The 19267-nt window shown below is 34.2% G+C and overlaps 1 protein-coding gene across 1 annotated transcript in view; it reads right to left on the bottom strand.

The window, feature by feature from the left end:
• Positions 1-19267, bottom strand: part of ARID2 (AT-rich interaction domain 2) — a 180470-nt gene that overhangs the window by 21702 nt on the left and 139501 nt on the right. The window contains exon 16 of the mRNA XM_065934570.1: positions 17592-17740. Coding sequence (XP_065790642.1) covers positions 17592-17740 — 149 coding nt within the window. The remainder of the gene's footprint in view (positions 1-17591; positions 17741-19267) is intronic.

Below are 19267 nucleotides of genomic sequence, written 5' to 3' on the forward strand. Positions count from 1 at the left end.
ATAAGGAACTCACACAGCTCAGCAGCAAAAATTCCAAAATTTTAAAATGAGTAGAGGTTCTAATTAGACACTTTTCCAAAGAAGGCATACAGGTACATGAAGAAATCAATACCAAAACCACAATGAGATGTCATCTCACACGTGTTAGGAAGACTATTATCAAAAAGACAAGAAAGAAGTAGTGCTGGTGAGGATGTGGAGAAAAACAAAACCCTTGTCCCTGGGCACCCTTAGTGAGGATGTAAACTGGTGTGGCTACTATGAAAAACAATACAGAGATTTCTCAAAATGTTAAAAATAGAACTACCATATGATCCAGCAATTCCCACTCTGGTTATTTACCACATAAACGAAAACGCTAACTTGAAAAGATATGTACACCCCCATGTTCACTGTAGCATTATTTACAAAAGCCAAGATACAGAAACAACCTAAGTATCCATGACAAGGCTAAACATTACATTAAAAAGCATAGACATCAGTTTGCTGACAAAGATCGGTATAGTCAAAGCTATGGTTTTTTCCAGTAGTCATGTAGAGACGGGAGAGTTGGGCCATAAAGAAGACTGAACACTGAAAAACTGATGCTTTCGAACTGCACTTCTGGAGAAGACTCTTGAGAGTCCCTTCAACTGCAAAAATATCAAATCAGTCCTTCCTAAGGGAAATCAATCCTGAATACTCACTGGAAGGGCTGATGGTGAAACTGAAGCTCCAATACTTTGGTCACCTGATGTGAAGAGCCAACTCATTGGAAAAGACCCTGATGTTGGGAAAGATTGAGGGTAGGAGGAGAAGGGGGTGACGGAGGATGAGATGGCTGGATGGCATTACCGACTCAATGGACATGAATTTGAGCAAACTCTGGGAGAAGTGAATGACAGGGAAGCCTGGTGTGCTGCAGTCCATGGATTTGCAAAGAGTCGGACATGACTTAGTGACTGAACAACGGGTCCATCAACAGATGAATAGAAAGAAAATGTGGTATACACACAGAGAAATATTATATTGCCATGAAGAAAGGAGAAAATCTTGCCATCTGTAATCTGGATGGCCTCAAGGGGATCATGCTAAGTGAAACATGTCAAACCAAGAAAGACAAGTATCATATAAACTCATTTACTATGTGGAAGGTGAAAAAAAGAATAACAACAACAACAAAAAAAACCCAAACCCTCCCACTAAGGTCACAGGTAAAGAGAAGAGACTAGTGGTTGTCAGAGGCAGGAGATGAGGGGCAGGATATGAAATAGGTGAAAGAAGTCAAAAAGTACAAAACTCTAGTTATAAAGAATCTGCTTGCAATGAGGGAGATCCAGGTCTGATCCCTGGGTTGGGAAGATCTCTGGAGAAGGGAATGGCTACCCACTCCAGTATTCTTGCCTGGAGAATTCCATGGTGGGCTACAGTCCATGAGGTCACAAAGAGTCGGACACAACTGAGCAACTAACACTTTCACTCATAATGCTATTTCATTAATATGAAATAATGACTGGAACACTACTATTACAAGAAGATGGTTCTCACTGTACTTTTAAGATTTTACCTAAATACTATTAATTTATTAACTGAAAAGTAAAACTGTTTACACACACCAGAAAAACACACACACAAATCAAACTCCAAATGTACTATGACTTGTCAGAGTCAAAATGTTATCTATTTCCAACTACTTTGCAATACTTTAAGTGAAGCAAATTTATTCACAATACATAAAATTGATGAATCTACCAGTGAAAAGAAAAAAAGGATGAAGTTAGTCCTTCTTTAAATCAATTTAAACTACTAAACACGCACAACTCTGTGTGCATGTGGTTTTAAGACAACAGGAATTTTTAAGTGCTCGATTTACCTGCTAAACACAGGGTCTATCATGTCCCTCTTACCTACGGTGTTTCCACTCATCCTAATTCTATTTTATCTCTATTCATCTAACTGTTTAAGTCATACAAACCAGATTTTGATGGAATATGGTACAAGCTGAAGTTCTAAAATAGTGATGAAGCTGGCTGCAATGATCAGATAAGGGTGGAAAGAAATTAAGGTTTCCAAATCCACTAAGTGGAATATTTGGACTTAAAATGCATAAATGTAATTTCAACATAAAACAATGAGTTTTCAGAGAACTGTATTTTTTTCTGAGATGGAGAAGAATAAGATATGAAGTGGGATGCCACTAACGCCTACCACTGTGTCTAAACAATTTTCCTTACTACTACCTTTCTATCAACAACCTACCCGGTCCCCTGAAACAAACAACACGTTCATTTAAAGAGATCAGAAAAATTCATAAGGGCAACCAAATGAAAATAAAAATTTCCTATGATTCAATTACCTAAACTGCTAACACTTGAATTGTTGTTGCTGATTAATTTTAAGTTGTGTCCGACTCTTCGAGAGCCCATGGCCTGTAGCCCTCCAGGCTCCTCTGTCCAAGGGATTTCTTAGGCAAGAATACTGGAGTGGGTTGTCATTTCCTTCTCCAGTGGATCTTCCTGACCCAGGGATCAAGTCCACATCTGAACTGCAGGCAGGTTTTTGACTGCTGAGGCACCAGAAATCTTCACTTTGTATATGTGTTTTTTAAACAAAGCTGAGGTTATTGTTTTTTTTTTAATTGAAGCAGAGTTGATTTACAATGTTGTGTTAGCTTCTGGTATACAATAGCTGATTCAGTTATATACATATTCTTCTTCATAGTCTTTTCCATAATGGTTTCCCTGGTGTCTCAGAGGGTAAATCACCTGCCTGCAATGCGGGAGACCCCAGTTCGATCCCTGGATTGGGAAGATCCCCTGGAGAAAGAAATAGCAACCCACTCCGGTACTCTTGCCTGGAAAACCCCATGGACGGAGAAGCCTGGTAGGCTACAGGCCATGGGCTCGCAAAGAGTCAGACATGACTGAGTGACTTTCACTGAATATAGTTAAGACCTTGATGTTTGTCTAATTTATATATAGTAAGCTATATTTGCTAATTCCAGACTCCTAATCTATCCGTGCCCCATCTCCTTTCCTGTTCCATAACCTTAGTTTATTCTCTATATTTGTGAGTCTAAGACTGGGTCTGTTACTAATATAATTTTATATACCACTGCCATTGTATGGTTATATGATGCCTTTGTACAAATAAAAAATGTCCTTCCTTAAGATGCTTTATCACAATCTGTTGAAAAACTGTTGTAAAAAACATGCAACTTCCGGCATGTACAATGTGAAGGCTGCCTCCCCTCCTCCCCACAGATACTTTGGGGACAAACAACCACAGCTAGAGGAACTAAGCAAGTAACTTCACTCCGAAACGCATTTTCCTTACTGTTACTCTAGCTTTCAGGGTGGCTGTAGGGATTAAATACGGTGATATGTGTAAAATTATTTGGCAAACAGTATGCCAACAATAAATGAGAGCTATTATCAACATAATCATTATTATTGGTAGTAGTTGTTGTAGTGGTAGCAGGGGTAACCTCTTTCCCTCTTGCCCATCTTGTTAATCATGTACTCTGAGATCTTCTCCCCAGCTATTTCAACATTGTCATACCTTGCTCAGAAAAGTTTATTAGTCTATCTCCAAGTTAATGGTCCCTATTATCAACTATTACTCACAACTCATTTTATTAATTTCTGCACCCAAAAACACTCCCCACAGAGACTGCTCCAAACTTTTCACCTTTTGTTAAACACTGAACTTCAATCTTATTAGAGCTTGTCTTCACCTGTATTCATGTGAGTTTGTGAACTAAGTGATTTTTACATCTCTGGGTGGGGGAACGGGTTATTACTGAAAGAATTAAAGTTACTCTGTTAGAGCTTCCTTAACTTCCTTTCTCTTTGTATCTTCTGTCATTAATCATTTTTCCTTCCTTTGGATATTAGCCAGAAGTAGCCACTGTGTCCAGGGTTAATTCCTTCACTTATATACTGAATTCTATCTTGTTTCTTCATAAACTATCCCTTCTTTTGCATCTTCTATCTTTCTGTTTCTCCTGAATCTTATACTTAAGTATAACAATATAAATGCTACTCCAACTAAAAACAGTAGAAACACTTTTTTTTGGATCCTATTACTTTCTCAAAAGATAGAAACTAGATTTACAGTATCTGGCAAAGTGATACAAAATTTAATATGTAATACATTTATTATAGCAAATATATCCAACACTTTTTCTCAGTCACTGGCCATCTTTCAAAGATATATATTATTTTCAATTACATCATCAATACAATTTATATTGTATATTATATTATTGTATATTTTATATATATATACATACATGTATATATATATAATATATTATAATAATTATATTATAATGCCTAATCTCTTGCTCATTACTCAAATAGTCACAGCTAAAGCTCAGGATTAGCCTTTATTCTTTCACTGAAATCCCCTTCAGCCAAATTCCTTTTTTCCTTTATCCTAGTGAAAAGCAGTTTGGTTCAACTGAACAAGTTATTCAATAAGGCTACTAGGTGCAAGTTTTCTGATTTTAACTCCCCTAAGCAAACACTTGAGGTTAAAACACTTTCTACCAGAACATTTAAAAGCCAAAAACCATGACATTATTGGTATAATCTATACTGTGATTACTAATATCATTTTTCCTACCATCAAACACTTTCTTAGGCGTCATGAAAATATAAGTGAAGTAGATAAACATTATTTAAAATCCTTCAATCAATGCAGGAGGTTATATATTAATAGTATATATTATTTTAATGATTCACCATATGTAAAAGAACAGTTTAAAAACAAACATCTGTAGCTATAAAGCTAAGATTATTTCCTGTCTTTAAAACAAAACTAAAAGGACTGAAAATAGCACTTCAGTTCAGATATTCTCATTTACAGTTTTAACTGCTTAAGTTCTTGGCAAGTTATTTTTCCTTAATGACCAAAAAAGTATTCCATGTCCCTCTTAATAGCCCTCTTCCTGCAAAAAAATTTAATTTGACTTAAAACACATGGGATATATACTCTGCAGGAAAATATTCATTAAAAAGCAAAATATGCATTTAATAAATGCACTAAATGATATATCAAAAAACCTACACTGCAAGCACATTTTAGTTTTTAAAACAGCTGTATTATTAGTTGTAAAAAGCAATATTACTGGTTGGAAACTAAATGCTTCTGCTGCTGCAGGCATGAATTCTCCACTCTCAGCTTCTTTGCCCCAGTCAGCCCAGATTCAAAGCCACAGATAGAAACAACTGACTGACTGGCTTAGTTGCCAAAGGAAATGAGGAAAGATGCAAGTATTTGGTCTATTTTTGGCTTCTAGAGAGAGAGATTGTAGCTCCCAGTAATACTCAATTTATGGAAAGTATCTCAACTGAGGAAGAGGCTTTGGAAGACAGCCAAAACCAACAGTCTTTGGCTCTGCTTCTTTTCCTCCTAATAAGTAATAATATCAATAACAATAAAATATTAATAATAGTAGAATATTATTAACAACCAACTTATTTCTAACCTACTGTTCTGTAATACAGTTACATATTTTATATAGCAAAACAGAAAATGTATTGTCAGGAATCTTGTTTAAATATGCTTTTAAAATGTGAACACTCCAGTAAAATCTGAATATGGGATAAAATAATAGTTCACAGTTGAAAAGTAGTATGGAAACATATTTGTACAAGTTAGGCATTATGATAACATTATGCTTAATAAACCAAACAGAAGCTTGGAGATAACAATGAACGGTGTGTGTGTTTATTTTCAATAAGATAAAGCACACAAATACACTGAATCTTTTGATTCTTACTTGAATCTTTGAAAGTTATGGCAGTAGACTACTTCACACCATCTCGACAAAGCTGCACACAGTGCAGAGCACTTCTTTTTACATGAAGTTCTGTTTGTTGATAACTCATTATGTATTCATATATATTCACAAACATTATCTTACTTGAATTCTGTGATAGCCTTCTGAAGAAGGCAAAACTATCACCACTATACTGCTGAGCAAACACGCTTTCAAGCTTTCTATAACTTTCTAGAGCCATAGTTTCTAGAGCCATGTGGCAAGAGTTGGGATTTGAAACCAGATATGTCTAACACTAAAGATCTGATTTTTTTCTACTATCCTAGAATACATGATTGTTTACTTGGGTAATTTGTAAACATTCACTAACTAGGTAAAAACTGAGGCATTAACACTTTTATACACACCATCCATTATACTATGATTTTTTTCTTTAAACGTTGGAAAATTCTGAAAGAATACTAGGTTTGAGATTAGCATTTGTACATAATTATCCTTATTGTATACACAACTCTCAAAGAATAAAGTTTGTTTAATAAGCTACAGGCTAGATTTTTGACCCTAAGAAATTCTTTTACCAAATATTTTAAGGAACACTGAAAAGAACTTTAATACAATTTGCAAATTGGTCTCATGGTATGTAACTTTTTGGTTTCAGGTGCCATCTTCAAGTAGTCTTTGGTACTCAGTGTTTGAAAGAACAAAGCAAAGCAAAAACAAACAAAAAGTCAAAGACAAAATATAATGATACATTATATATTTCAATTATAAACTGACATTAACATCACGCTGATAATATATTAATAAGAATAAAGACAAAAACAAGCACTTCTAGTTTCTGTTCAGACATATAAAGAGGAGATGTCATTCCCATCCTCAGAACAAGAAAAACTGTAGAACAAAATGAAAATTAACAACATTTAAAATCATCAGAGAACTGAGATCACAAGGCAAATTGTTTCCCTAAAAACTAAGTAGACTGCTGAATATAAAGAAACACAAATAATTACTTAAGTCAGTAACGGAGAGGAATACTGAAGCAGGAACTATGAATTGATGGAGACCCAGTATGGACTATCCTGACAGCTAAAAAATCCTGAAGGGCCAATCTCTGGAGAAAGTCCACACTTTTGTGAGTTTTATTTCCAGGAACCCTAGCAGGTTCTCGTGGTAGACTGTAAAAAAAACTCCCTAATACTCACAACAGGGAGAGGGAGAAAGTAACATTTTAAAATATGCCTGGGGTGTTCTTTTCTCCTTAATTAAGGCCTGCTCTCAAGAAAAATTATCAGAGCCTTATTTGACCTAGGGGAAGAGCAATCAGATTAATTTGAGCTCCTTCAGATTCCCTATCTCATATAAGGGGAGAAAAATAATGGCTATGAAACTCTTCTCAAAGTCATAGCTCCAGAGACTCAAATCCACGTTTCAAAAAGGTAAAATTTAATCATGAGAGTACAGAATGTTTCCCCTCCCTAGTACGCTTTCACTTCATCAACAGTGTTTCAAACTGTGGATTACAACTGACAGAGCTGTCAGATACAGACTCTACTTTAAAAGGAGTATCTAAGGAAACCCAAACACAATAGCAAACATTAACATAACGTAACTCCTTGCTAAATAAACGTAAAACTCACATTGAAAGTCTATTTATCTCAGTTCCTATTTACTGATATACAGCCAATATTCAACAAAAAGGCATGCTATGTGTTAAAGCAAAATTAAACTACAGACTGGAGATATAATACAAGCATCAGAACCAGACTCAGACATGGTAGAGATTTTGGAATTATCACCCTGGGAATTTTAAATAATTATGAGTAATAGGTTAAGACGCTAATGAAAAAAGTTGTTCTATGTAAGAAGAGATAGGTAATGTAAGCAGAGAAATGGAGATATGAAGAATCAAAAGGAAATGCTAGAAATTAAAAAAAAAAAAAAAACTGAAACAAAGGATGCCTTTGATGAAAATCATCACTAGACTAGAAACGGCAAAAAAATTGGTGAGCTTGAAAATATGTCAACAGAAACGTCCCAAACTGAAGAACAAAGAGAAAAGAAAAATTAAAAAAAAAGAGAAACAGAATGTCCAAGAACTGTGAGACAATTATAAAAGGTATAACATACGTATACTGGGACTAGCAGAAAGAGGGGAAAGAGAGAAAAAACAAGAAGTACTTGAAGTAAGAATGGTTGAGAATTTTCTAAAATTAACAACACACCAAACCACAGATCTAGGAAACTTACAGAACATCAGATAGGCTAAATGTAAAAAAAAAAACTACACTTAAGCATATCTTAATCAAACTGCTAAAATCCAAGGACAAAAAAAATCTTGAAAGAAACCAAAGAGAAAAAATCCTTACTAATAGAAGAACAAAGATAAGATTATACTGGATGCTTCTTGAGAAACTATGCAAGAAAAAAGAGTAGAGTGAAATATTTATATAAAGTCTTGAAAGAAAAAGATTCATCAACCTAGAATTTTGTGTACACAAAATTGTCTTTGAAAAGTGAAGGAGAAATAAAGACTTTCTTGGATAAACAAAAACTGAGTGCATCTGCACAGTACACCTGCCTACAAGAAATGTTAAAAGAAGTTCTTTAGAGACAGCGAAAGTGGCAGAGATAAAAAACTAAGATCTATACAAAGAAAGGAAAGGTATTAGACAAGGAACAAATGGAGATAACATATTTCATATTTCTTATTGACTGATCTAACAGACAAATATTGGTTCAAAATATTGATAAAGCATCAATGTATTTGGCAATTGTAACTTCTGGATAAGTAAAATGAAGGAAAACAATGGCATAGGGACACTAGGAAAGAACACTCTGTTACAAGGTAACGAAAACATCCAGGAAGCCATATAGTGTGTGAAAGTGGACTTATCATACCTATAAATATATATTTCAAACTCTAGGAAAACCATAAAAAATTTTCAAAGAAGCAATTATACTAAGAGAGAGAAGAAAATGGAACCATATAAAGTACTCGATTAAAAGAAAAAAGAGGAATAATATGGACAAAAGAAACACAAACAGTGGAATAAACAGTAAACATTTACAAATATGACAGACATTAATACAACTGTATCAATAATCATTTTAAATATGACTGGTCTAAATACACTAATTAAGAGACAAAGACTAGCAAAGTAAATATAAAACAATGTGTGGTTAAATGAAAAGGCACAGTCTAAAAGTAAAGGAAGGAGAAATATACACCATGCTAACACTAATCAAAAGAAAACTGGATTAATTACATTAATTTCATAAAAGCAGACCTGAGAGCAAGGATATTATGAGGGACATTACTACATAATGATAAACATGTCAATCTTTCACAAAAGACAATTCTTAAGGTATATAATTCTAACACAAGGCATCAAAATATGAGGAACGATCTGATAGAACTGCAAGGAGAAATAGAAAAAAATTCACCATTATATTTGGAGATTTCAGCACACCTCTACCTGCAACTGGTAACTCTAGCAGGCAGAATATCAGTAAGGATATAGTTGAACTACACAGCACCATCAATCAATTGGATTTAACTGACATTTATATAAGACTTCATTCAAAAATAGAAAACACATTTTTCTCATGCTTAAAGGAACATTTACCAAAACAGACCATATAAAACATATCTTAACAAATTTAAAATAATACAAACAACATAAAATAAATTTTAAGATCTCAATGGAATTAAACTAGAAACCACTAACAGAGAGCTGAAATGTCTCAAAGTATCTGGAGACCAAACAACAAACTTCTAAAACATTCTGACTAACTCAAAATGAAAATACAACTTATCTAAATTTGTGGGCTACAGCTAATACAGTATACAGAGAAAAGTTATAGCATTAAATGTATGTATTAGAAAAGACCATCTAAAATCAATAATCTAAACTTCCATCTTAGGAAACTAGAAAAAGAAGAGCAATGTAAACTCAAAGCAAACAAAAGAAAAGAATAAAAATCAGAGCAAAAATCAATTAAAGGAAAACGGGCAATCAAGAAAGAAAATCAACAAAACCAAAAGCTGGAAAAGGTAAACCTCTAGCCAGCTTAAGCAAGAAAATAAATCAGAGAAAATACAGATTACTAATACCAGATATAAGGGACATGGGGGGGGCTATAGCTGCTGAGCCCACAGGTATTAAAGGCGGCAGTCCCCAACCTTTTTGGCACTAGAGACTAGTTTAGTGGAAGACAATTTTTCCACGAACTGGGGAAGGTACTGAGATTACTCAAGCAAATTACATTTATTGAACTCGATGAACAGGAAGTGGAACTCAGGCAGTAATGCAAGTGATGGGAGCAGCTGTAAACACAGATGAAGCCTCACTTGCTGGCCTGTCACTCACCCCCTACCGTGCGGCCTGTGTGGCTTGGTTCTTAACAGGCCACAGACCAGTACCAGTCTTTGGCTCTGAGGTGGAGGACCCCTGATAAAAAGGATAATAAAGGAATATTATAAATAATTTTATGCCACAAATTTGATACTTAGATGAAGCAGAACAAAAAAAGACATAATCTGCCAAAACTCCACAAGGATTAGCAGATAATCTGAAGGAAACTGAATTAACAAACTTCCAAAGACGAAAAAAAAAGCACTAGACCTAGATGCTCTCACTGGTGAATTCTACCAAACATTTAAGGTAGAAATGATACCAATTTTCTATGATCCCTATAAGAAAATGGAAGTGGACTGAATATTTCCTAAATCATTCTAAAAGGCTAAAATTACTGTACTAGTAAAATCACACAAAGAAAAACTACAGACTAATATCTCTCACGAACACAGGCGTAAAAATCATCAAGAAAAACATTCACAAATCAAAGCAAACGATGTGTAAAAAGAACTACATACTAATCAAAAATGAATGAAATGAATGATTCACTTTGTCAGCGTGGCCCCCCTACCCTGCTTTACTCCTTCGCTAAAGCCACTGAGGCCAATTGTGAGTGAAAGTGAAAGTCACTAAGTCAAGTCCGACTCTCTGCAACCCCATGGATTATACAGTCCATGGAATTCTCCAGGCAAGAACACTGGTGTGGGTAGCCTTTCCCTTCTCCAGGGGATCTTCCCAACCCAGGGATCGAAGCCAGGTCTCCCGCATTGCAGGCAGATTCTTTACCAGCTGAGCCGCAAGGGAAGCCCTGAATAAGTATCTTAAGGAAAGCTGGAAAAAAAAATATTTATTTATTCCAGGTATGACAGGATGGTTCAATATTCAAAATTTAATTAATCTAATCCACCACACCAAAAGCTTAAGGAAGAAAAATTGTATAATTATATCAACAGATACAGTAAAAGCATCTGACAAAGTTTAATACCAATGGATTACTAAAATCTTGGTGAACAGCCCAGTTAAAAAATGAATTAAAAATCTAAACAGGCACCCCACCAAAAAGAATATACAAATTGTAAATAGGCATAAATACTCAACATCTTTTGTCATTAAGGAAATAGAAATTAAAATGAGATATAGAAAGGCTAAAATCTAAAAAGGTGACTATATCAAATGCTGGGGAAGATATGGAGCAACAGAACTCTCATTCATTATTGGTGGGAATGCAAAAAGGCACAGCCACTTTGGAAAACAGTTTGATAGTGTCTTACAACGTTAAACATATGATCAAGCAAATGTAATCCTAAATATTTGCCCAAATTATTTGACAAAATATGACCCACAAAAACCTACATACAAACGTTTATAGTGGCTTTATTTATAATTGTCCAAAACCAAAAGTAACCAAAATGTCCTTCTATAGTTGAATGGGTAAGCAAACTGGTACATCCATACAATGCAGTATCATTCAGCAATAAAAATAAGTGATCAAGCCACAAAAGGCATGGAAGAAACTTAAATACTTACTGCTAAGTAAAGAAGTCAATCTGAGAAGGCTACATATTATATGATTCCAATTACATGACAGTCTGGAAAAGGCAAAACTATACAAAGATAGTGGGGGAAAAAATCAGTATTTAGCAGGGGTTAGAAAGGGAGGCAGTGAGGAGAAATGAATATGTGAAGCACAGAAGATTTTCAGTGGTAATCATATTTTGTATGACACTGTAACAGTAGATCCATGATATCATGCACGGTCAAAATCCAGAGAAGAGTGAATCTTAATGGAAACTACGGACTTAGTTCTAGTCACCAATCATAACATATACACTACACTAATGCAAGATGTTACTATTAGGGGAAACTGCAGAGAAGAGAAAGTATATGAGAACACTTACACTATTGATTCAACATTTTTAGAGACCTAGAACTGCTTTTAAAAAGTCTATTCAGTATGGAGATTCCTTAAAAAAAACTAGGAATAAAACTATGATATGACCCAACAATCCCACTCTTCGGCATATACCTCGAGAAAACCATAATTGAGAAAGACAACATGTACCCCAGTTTTCACTGCAGCACTATTTACAAGAGCTAGGACATGGAAGCTGTGGTATATGTGTACACACACCCCTCCCAGAATATTACTCAGCCATAAAAAGGAACATGGTTGAGTAAGTGCTAAGAAGGGGATGAACCTAGAGCCTATTTATTATACAGAGTGAAGTTTAGTCAGAAAGAGAAAATCAAATATTGTATATTAATGCATATATATGGAATCAAGAAAGATGGTACTGATGAATCTATTTTTAAGGCAGCAACGAAGATGCAGACATAAAGAACAGATTTATGGACAAGGAGAAGGGGAAGGAAAGGGCGGGATGAATGGAGAGAGTTGCACAGAAACATACGCACTACCGTCTGTAAAATAGAAGCCAGTGGGAATTTGCTATATGACTCAGGGAACTTAAACAGGGACTCAGCGACAACCTAGCGGGTGGGATGGGGTGGGAGGTGGGAAGGAGGCCCCATACGGAGAGGACATATGCATAGCTGTGGCTGAGGCATGCTGCTGTGTGGCAGAAACCAACACAATACTGCAAAGCAAGCATCCTTCAATTGGGCTTCCCCAGTGGCTCTGACAGCAGAGAATCTGCCTGCAGCGTGGGAGACCTGGATTTAATCACTGGGTCAGGAAGATCCCCCGGAGAAGGGAAGGGCTCCCCACTCCAGTATTCTTGCCTGGAGAATGCCATGGACAGAGGAGTCTGGTGAGCTACAGTCCATCGGGTCACAAAGAGTCAGACACAACTGAATGAGTAACATAACACTATCCTTCAATTAAAAATAAAAATTTTGAAAAAGTCTATTACTTTTTTGAAGAAATAAGATAAATATTACCACTACTATTATATAGCTGTTCTGGAAACATTAGATATTATAATTGGATGAGAGGACTAACTAAGGCATAAATATAGAAAACAACTACCAGTTAAAAATATAGTGGAAGTTAAGATCATTTTTGGATAACAAGAAATAAGAACTATGACTAGCAATAAAATTATGAAAGTTGTAGAATTTATGGGAACAAATATTAAAGCTCTACTGAGTTGAAAAAGACTATAATACCATGGAATGATACTCTTTTCTTCTAAGGAAAAAAATCAATATTGGAAAAATATTCACTACCTAAAAACAAACAAAAACCGTCATTCATTAAAAGCAATTAAAATAAAAATCCCAACATGCTTCCCTGGGGTAATCTCTGGAAACATTCTGAAGTTCATTTGAAAGGATAAATATCTGTGTAGGTACCGAGTCTGATTTATATATATATCACTTTAATTTTGAAAATTAACAGAGTGTCTAATACAAGGTAAGTGCTTGAAAAAAATGAGAAACACTGAAAAGGGAAATTAGGAGGAGGAACTTCCCATCCAACATCAAAAGTGACAGTATGATAAGGACAGAGACCATTGGGATAACAAGTAATTCAGAAACAGAAAAAGCATATAGAAATTAAGTACATATCAAAGGTGGTCATTCAAATACTTAAGGGAAAAATGAACTTGTCAAATATTAGTCATTTGGAAAACAATAATCACACTTAACTTTACACAGAAACTAAGTTACTGATGGATCAAAAAGTTAAAATATTAAAGTGTAGAAGGCAACAAAATATGTAATTTATGATCTAAGAGTTGAGAAGGTCATTCTGAACATGAAACATGGTTTTTCCAAACCATGGTTTTTCTAGTCTCTTCACTGAAAAGTCCTAGAAACAATAGCCAATGTAAAAGCAATGGATACTTCCTGAAGCCCAGATTAAATATCATTTCCCATTAAAAGACATCAGATGTCCTTGGAGAAACAGTTGATTCCCCGTATGGGGCAGGAAATACACAAGTTAAATCCAGAACATTTCATCTAACAGGGAGAAAGGAAGCTATCAAAGACAAATTAAGATCACATCCAGCTTGAACAGGCCTTCACTGGTCAAAGATGGGACAATCTGAACATTAAGAAGGATACAGTATCTGCAATGGATTGAAATATCTCAAATATGCTTATGTTCACAAGTTCATTTACAACAATACTAAAATCAAAAACCAAATTAAAAAAAAACACCTCATCTCATAGTCACCTTTGTGCAGTTAGTAAACAACTCATTATTTTGAAAATTGGTAAATAAGAGAAATATTCAATAATCCAGCCTTTCCTCTAGAAACTATTTCTCAGAGAAATCAGACAACTGATAAAAAGGAAACGTTACATTTTATAAACAAAATAATGTATCTAGGCCATAATTTTCAACGGCTGTTTACATCACAAAAAGAGACACTAGATAGCACCTATTGCCTGATGAAGTACACAATGTCATTTCTAAAACACGGTTCATAAAAATCAAACTGGAATCTTATTAAACATCTGAACCTAACTACTAACATACAGAAAATTCAAAGTCAGAGTAACACGCTACACGATAGCAGCAAAATCAGACTGTGATGCTTTACAGGACAAATGACCTGCTTTTATCAACAAAAAACTGTGAGGAGAAAAATTGAGAGATGGGGGGTAATCTACAGATTAAAAAAGATACAACAGCCTTTTCAACCTCAGTTAGTATTTGAATCTTGGATTCCAACTCAGACTCTAAATAAACAGAAGACAAGTGAAGAAATGTAAACACTGACTGCCTATTTGAAGAACTCATAAAATTGAAGTAATTAATGTTATTTTTCTGCAGGGCTATAAATTATGGCTAAAGAGTAGTGTCCTAATTTTTTAGAGATACATGCCTGCAGATTAACAAAGAAATTACTAACATGTGTGATGTAAGGGTGAGTAGTGCATTTCACAATAATTTATTGGTGAAAGATATAATTTTAGTTCTAAATCTGAATGCATCAAGGAAGAGTCTTCATTAATATTTTTGATCAGATATTAAAGAAATCAGAGCATAGTTATTTAGGGACAATAGCTACTACATGTTATTTTTCCACCTGGAATTTAAACTAAAAATGAACAGTCATCCCTTGGTATCCATTGGGGATTGACTCCAGGTTCCCCTCAGATCTGCAGATGCTTAAGTCCTTTATATATAATGGTGAAGTATCTGCATATAACTTAAGAATATCTTCCTGTATACTTTAAATCATTTCTAGAGTACTTATAATACCTAATACAATGTAAATGCTATGTAAACAGCTGTAAATAATCTAAATGCTATGTAAATAGTTGCCAGCACGTGAGCAAAGTTTTGCTTTTTGGAACTTTCTGGAATTTTGGGAGAATATTTTTAATTCCTGTTAAGTGGAACCTTCAAGTGCAGATACGAAGTTGTTGTTCAGTTGCTACGTCAATGTTCAACTTTTCTGCAACCCTATGGACATTAGCCCACCAGGCTCCCCAGTCCATGGGATTTCCCAGGTAAGAATACTGGAGTGGGTTGCTATTATCTACTCCAGGGGATCTTCCTGACCCAAGGACTGAACTCGCATCCCCTGCATTGCAGGCAGATTCTTTACCACTAAGCACCTGGGAAGCCCTGAAGATATGAAAGGTCAACTGTAATAAAAGCCTTTACTCTCCTCATGTCCTTATTCTCTTGATATCCTAAGCTTCTCACAGTTCCCTGGGAATAAATAGTTCCTTCTATAATTCCCTGCACTTGAATAAATTATTTTTGCATGACAAACTCCTACTCATACTTTAAGAACCAACTCAAACGTAATGTCTCTAACGAAACATTTCTAACCATCCCAGCATTACATTCTGTTCATCATACTGCCAATAATGCTATAACATAGAAACTATTTTTTACAATACTTATTTAACCTGTCATTTATTTGTTTTTTGCATGTGCTTCCCTAAGAGGTGAGAGTGATCTTTATATCTCTACCTCCTAACATATGAACCCTTCTAGAGGGTGCTCAATAAATATTTGTAGAATCAAACTCAACTAATTGGCAATGCAGTATCTAAAACTGACTTTAAAAATTGACAAAGTCTAAGAAGTCTTGTTGAGTATTTCACTGAAAAGACTTAAAAAGAGGAGGTATACCATTCAAATTCTGTAACAACAATCTTACTAACAAGATGGGAAACTGCCATGCATTTAGATTCATTAACACTTTCAGTGATTTTTTGTTGTTGTTGAAATACTCTCAACACTTCATCTAAAGAAGCTACTCCCAAACGTTTTAGTGAACAAACAGCATTAACTGACTACCTACTCCATCAGCTACTATTCTGTGATGAAAAACAAAAACAAAGATCTTAAAAAAAAAGTAAAGAATCTGACATCAGTGAAAAAAGTTTCAAATTAACTTACAACATAACATTTAAAAAGTAATTAAATTAAATAAATGAAAGAAATAATCAGAGGAAACCTAAAGCACTAATTTTAAAAAACCCTTTTGACAGATTTTACACTATGGTCTAGATATATATACTTAAATACATATATAAATGAAAACAATACTTACCCTCGCAACATAATGGAATCTGAGATATTTTATTCACTTTTTCATTGAAAAGAAGAACAAGCAAAACCCTCCAGGTAGACTTGCCAAAATGATTTTATACCCCACTAATGGGTTGAGATTTAAAGTTTGGCAACACTGTCCAAAGAAATTCTGCATATTATCAATAATCCCTAGGCTACACTGATAGCCACAATCTTACAACAAATCTATATATGAAATATGTCTATATCAGAAAAATAATGAATAGGAAATATAATTTTAATAGGACACGGTAATTTCTGCTATAGTTAGGAAAAGTAAAATGGAATGTTAATATCTAAAAAAAAAAATGAGGGATATTGTGTGCCCCTTAGTCTTAGAGCTCTAAAAGTGACAAAGCCCAGATTCTTAGCTGAATACTGTTAAAAGAACTGAGATGTTAGTTTAAACAATATTACTCTCAAGTATAGCATTATTCTCAAGTTCTCCTTCAAGTCTAAGAAAGCCTTGTTTAAGAAATTCAATTCCACTTATTAGTTATTAAACTGTGAGATAATATAATGTTAAAAATTTTCATGGTGTGTCCATCTCAAATTTAAGTTGAAGACAAATCATTCTTCCTAACAGATAAAATCTTTAAGTGTCTGTTATACAGAAATCCTATGGCTGCCACTAACTGCAAGCCACTTTAAAAAACCTATTTCTTTTCATAGCCAAATATAACATAAAATTCTTAGCTGATTTTCTTTTGTTAAAATCTAATAGTTAAACATTCTCTGCTAACTACCATAAGACAATGAAGCTCTTCCCAACATTTATATACATTTCAATTTAGGTAACACTGGATCTGCATAAATATTACTTTCAACATGAAATATTTTTGCTAAAAAGTTAGTGATTTCAAAAGAAAATTTTCATGAAATCATAAATAGAAATTTAAATACAAAGACATCCCAGAAAAAAGAGCATTCATGTATATGAAATAGAACTGCCATTTACTTTTTACAAGACTGCCACAGACACATGAAGTTGTGCCCAGGTTTCCTCACTGGCTCTCCATGCTGACTGGACGCGGTGAGCAGAGAAGGCTGAGCGCTGTTGGGCTGGTTCTGGACTTGAACAGCTGGTGAAGGTGTCACTGGCGTGCTCTGTGAAAAGACAAACCACATAGTCTGTGAAATGACACTGAAAAACATTCACAGAGTATAGGTTTGTGAATTTGACTACAGTGATAGTTATGCACTTTCAACCTAAAATTCACACTTGGGAGTGTTAATGATTATCTTTTGGATACTCTTTAAGAAGATAATTAATTTCAGAAACATATTTAGGAAGTCAAATTCATTTCATATGAATCACAGAGGCAAGATTGCATTGTTACTGTCACAGAATACACATAACTTAGAATTAAAGATTTTTATATTAATAAAATTGGGTAAAAATACAACTATAGATTAAACAGAAAAAAATTATAAATGCACCCATTTTATTTACTTACACATATTCTTCACAAGAAAAAACTCAACTGTAAATTATTATTTCTTTGTATAGTATCTCTTTAAGATTGTAATGAGTAACATAAAATCATATATAGTATAAATCAAAGGGAATTTCAGATGTTAAGAATGATGTAACCATTTAAGTAGAATGTTGTAAATATTACTTTGCAGTAAAAGCTATTTTAACTAACAACTTCAATCTTGAAAGGTGCTCAGTTATAAATTTTGATGGAGTATACAGGAAAAGGATTCTAATTGTATGCATAAGTTTTCTAAATATAAGCTACATTTTTTTTCCTTTATATGCCATCCTTTTCTCTCTAAGAAACACATAATAATTATAATGTAGCTTAAAACAATTTGAAACATTACATTTTGAGGTTTAACTCAGATTTCACTCATAACATACATAGCACAAAGGAAAAAATAATGTTAAATTCCTCACAGAAATGATTAGCATACCATTTTCAAAGCACTGTTTAAAGGAAATACATTTAAACTCTGGGAAAATATCAAATGTATTTGTTTATTTATAAAGTGACATTAGAAACAATGGAGCAAAACTAAGCTAAAAATTGCTGAAAACCTCTTATTGGAAAGTCATAGTAATTTTTTAAAAAATAGACAAACAGAAACAGATAAGACCATAGCATAAAAATGAATAAAGGAAAAGAATAAAGTGCCAATAGTGAAAGTTCTTAGAAATGTGGAGTCATAAGATCTTTTGCGTTCTAAGTTCTAAGGAAAAAAAACAAAATACCCTGGGATGTGATTGAAGTTGTTTTTATAATAGGGTCTCATTCTTATGATTTTCTAATATTATTAGTAAGAAAATATATACATGCAAAAAACCATGCATTTTAGGGCAGTCCAGGTATCAATGGCTAGAAGGAAGACTTTCCAGCTTGACAGAACAGGACTCAGAATTTCAGTCTGCCTTTTAACAAGCTATGTGACCCTGTGCAAACTACATAACATCTCTGATCCTCAATTCCCTCATCCAGAAAGTGTAATAAAATCTAACTTCTGGGATGGCGGGAAGACTACAGAAACTCAACATGAAGAGCCTAGCTCTAGAGTCTCAATAAATGGCAATTGTTACTATTGTTATTTATGCTAATAGAGAAGTCCAGAGTGAAACAGTATTTTGGAGGAAAGATGATGAGTTCATTTTGG

Source organism: Muntiacus reevesi, chromosome 4 (assembly GCF_963930625.1).
Source record: "Muntiacus reevesi chromosome 4, mMunRee1.1, whole genome shotgun sequence".
Taxonomy (NCBI): domain Eukaryota; kingdom Metazoa; phylum Chordata; class Mammalia; order Artiodactyla; family Cervidae; genus Muntiacus; species Muntiacus reevesi.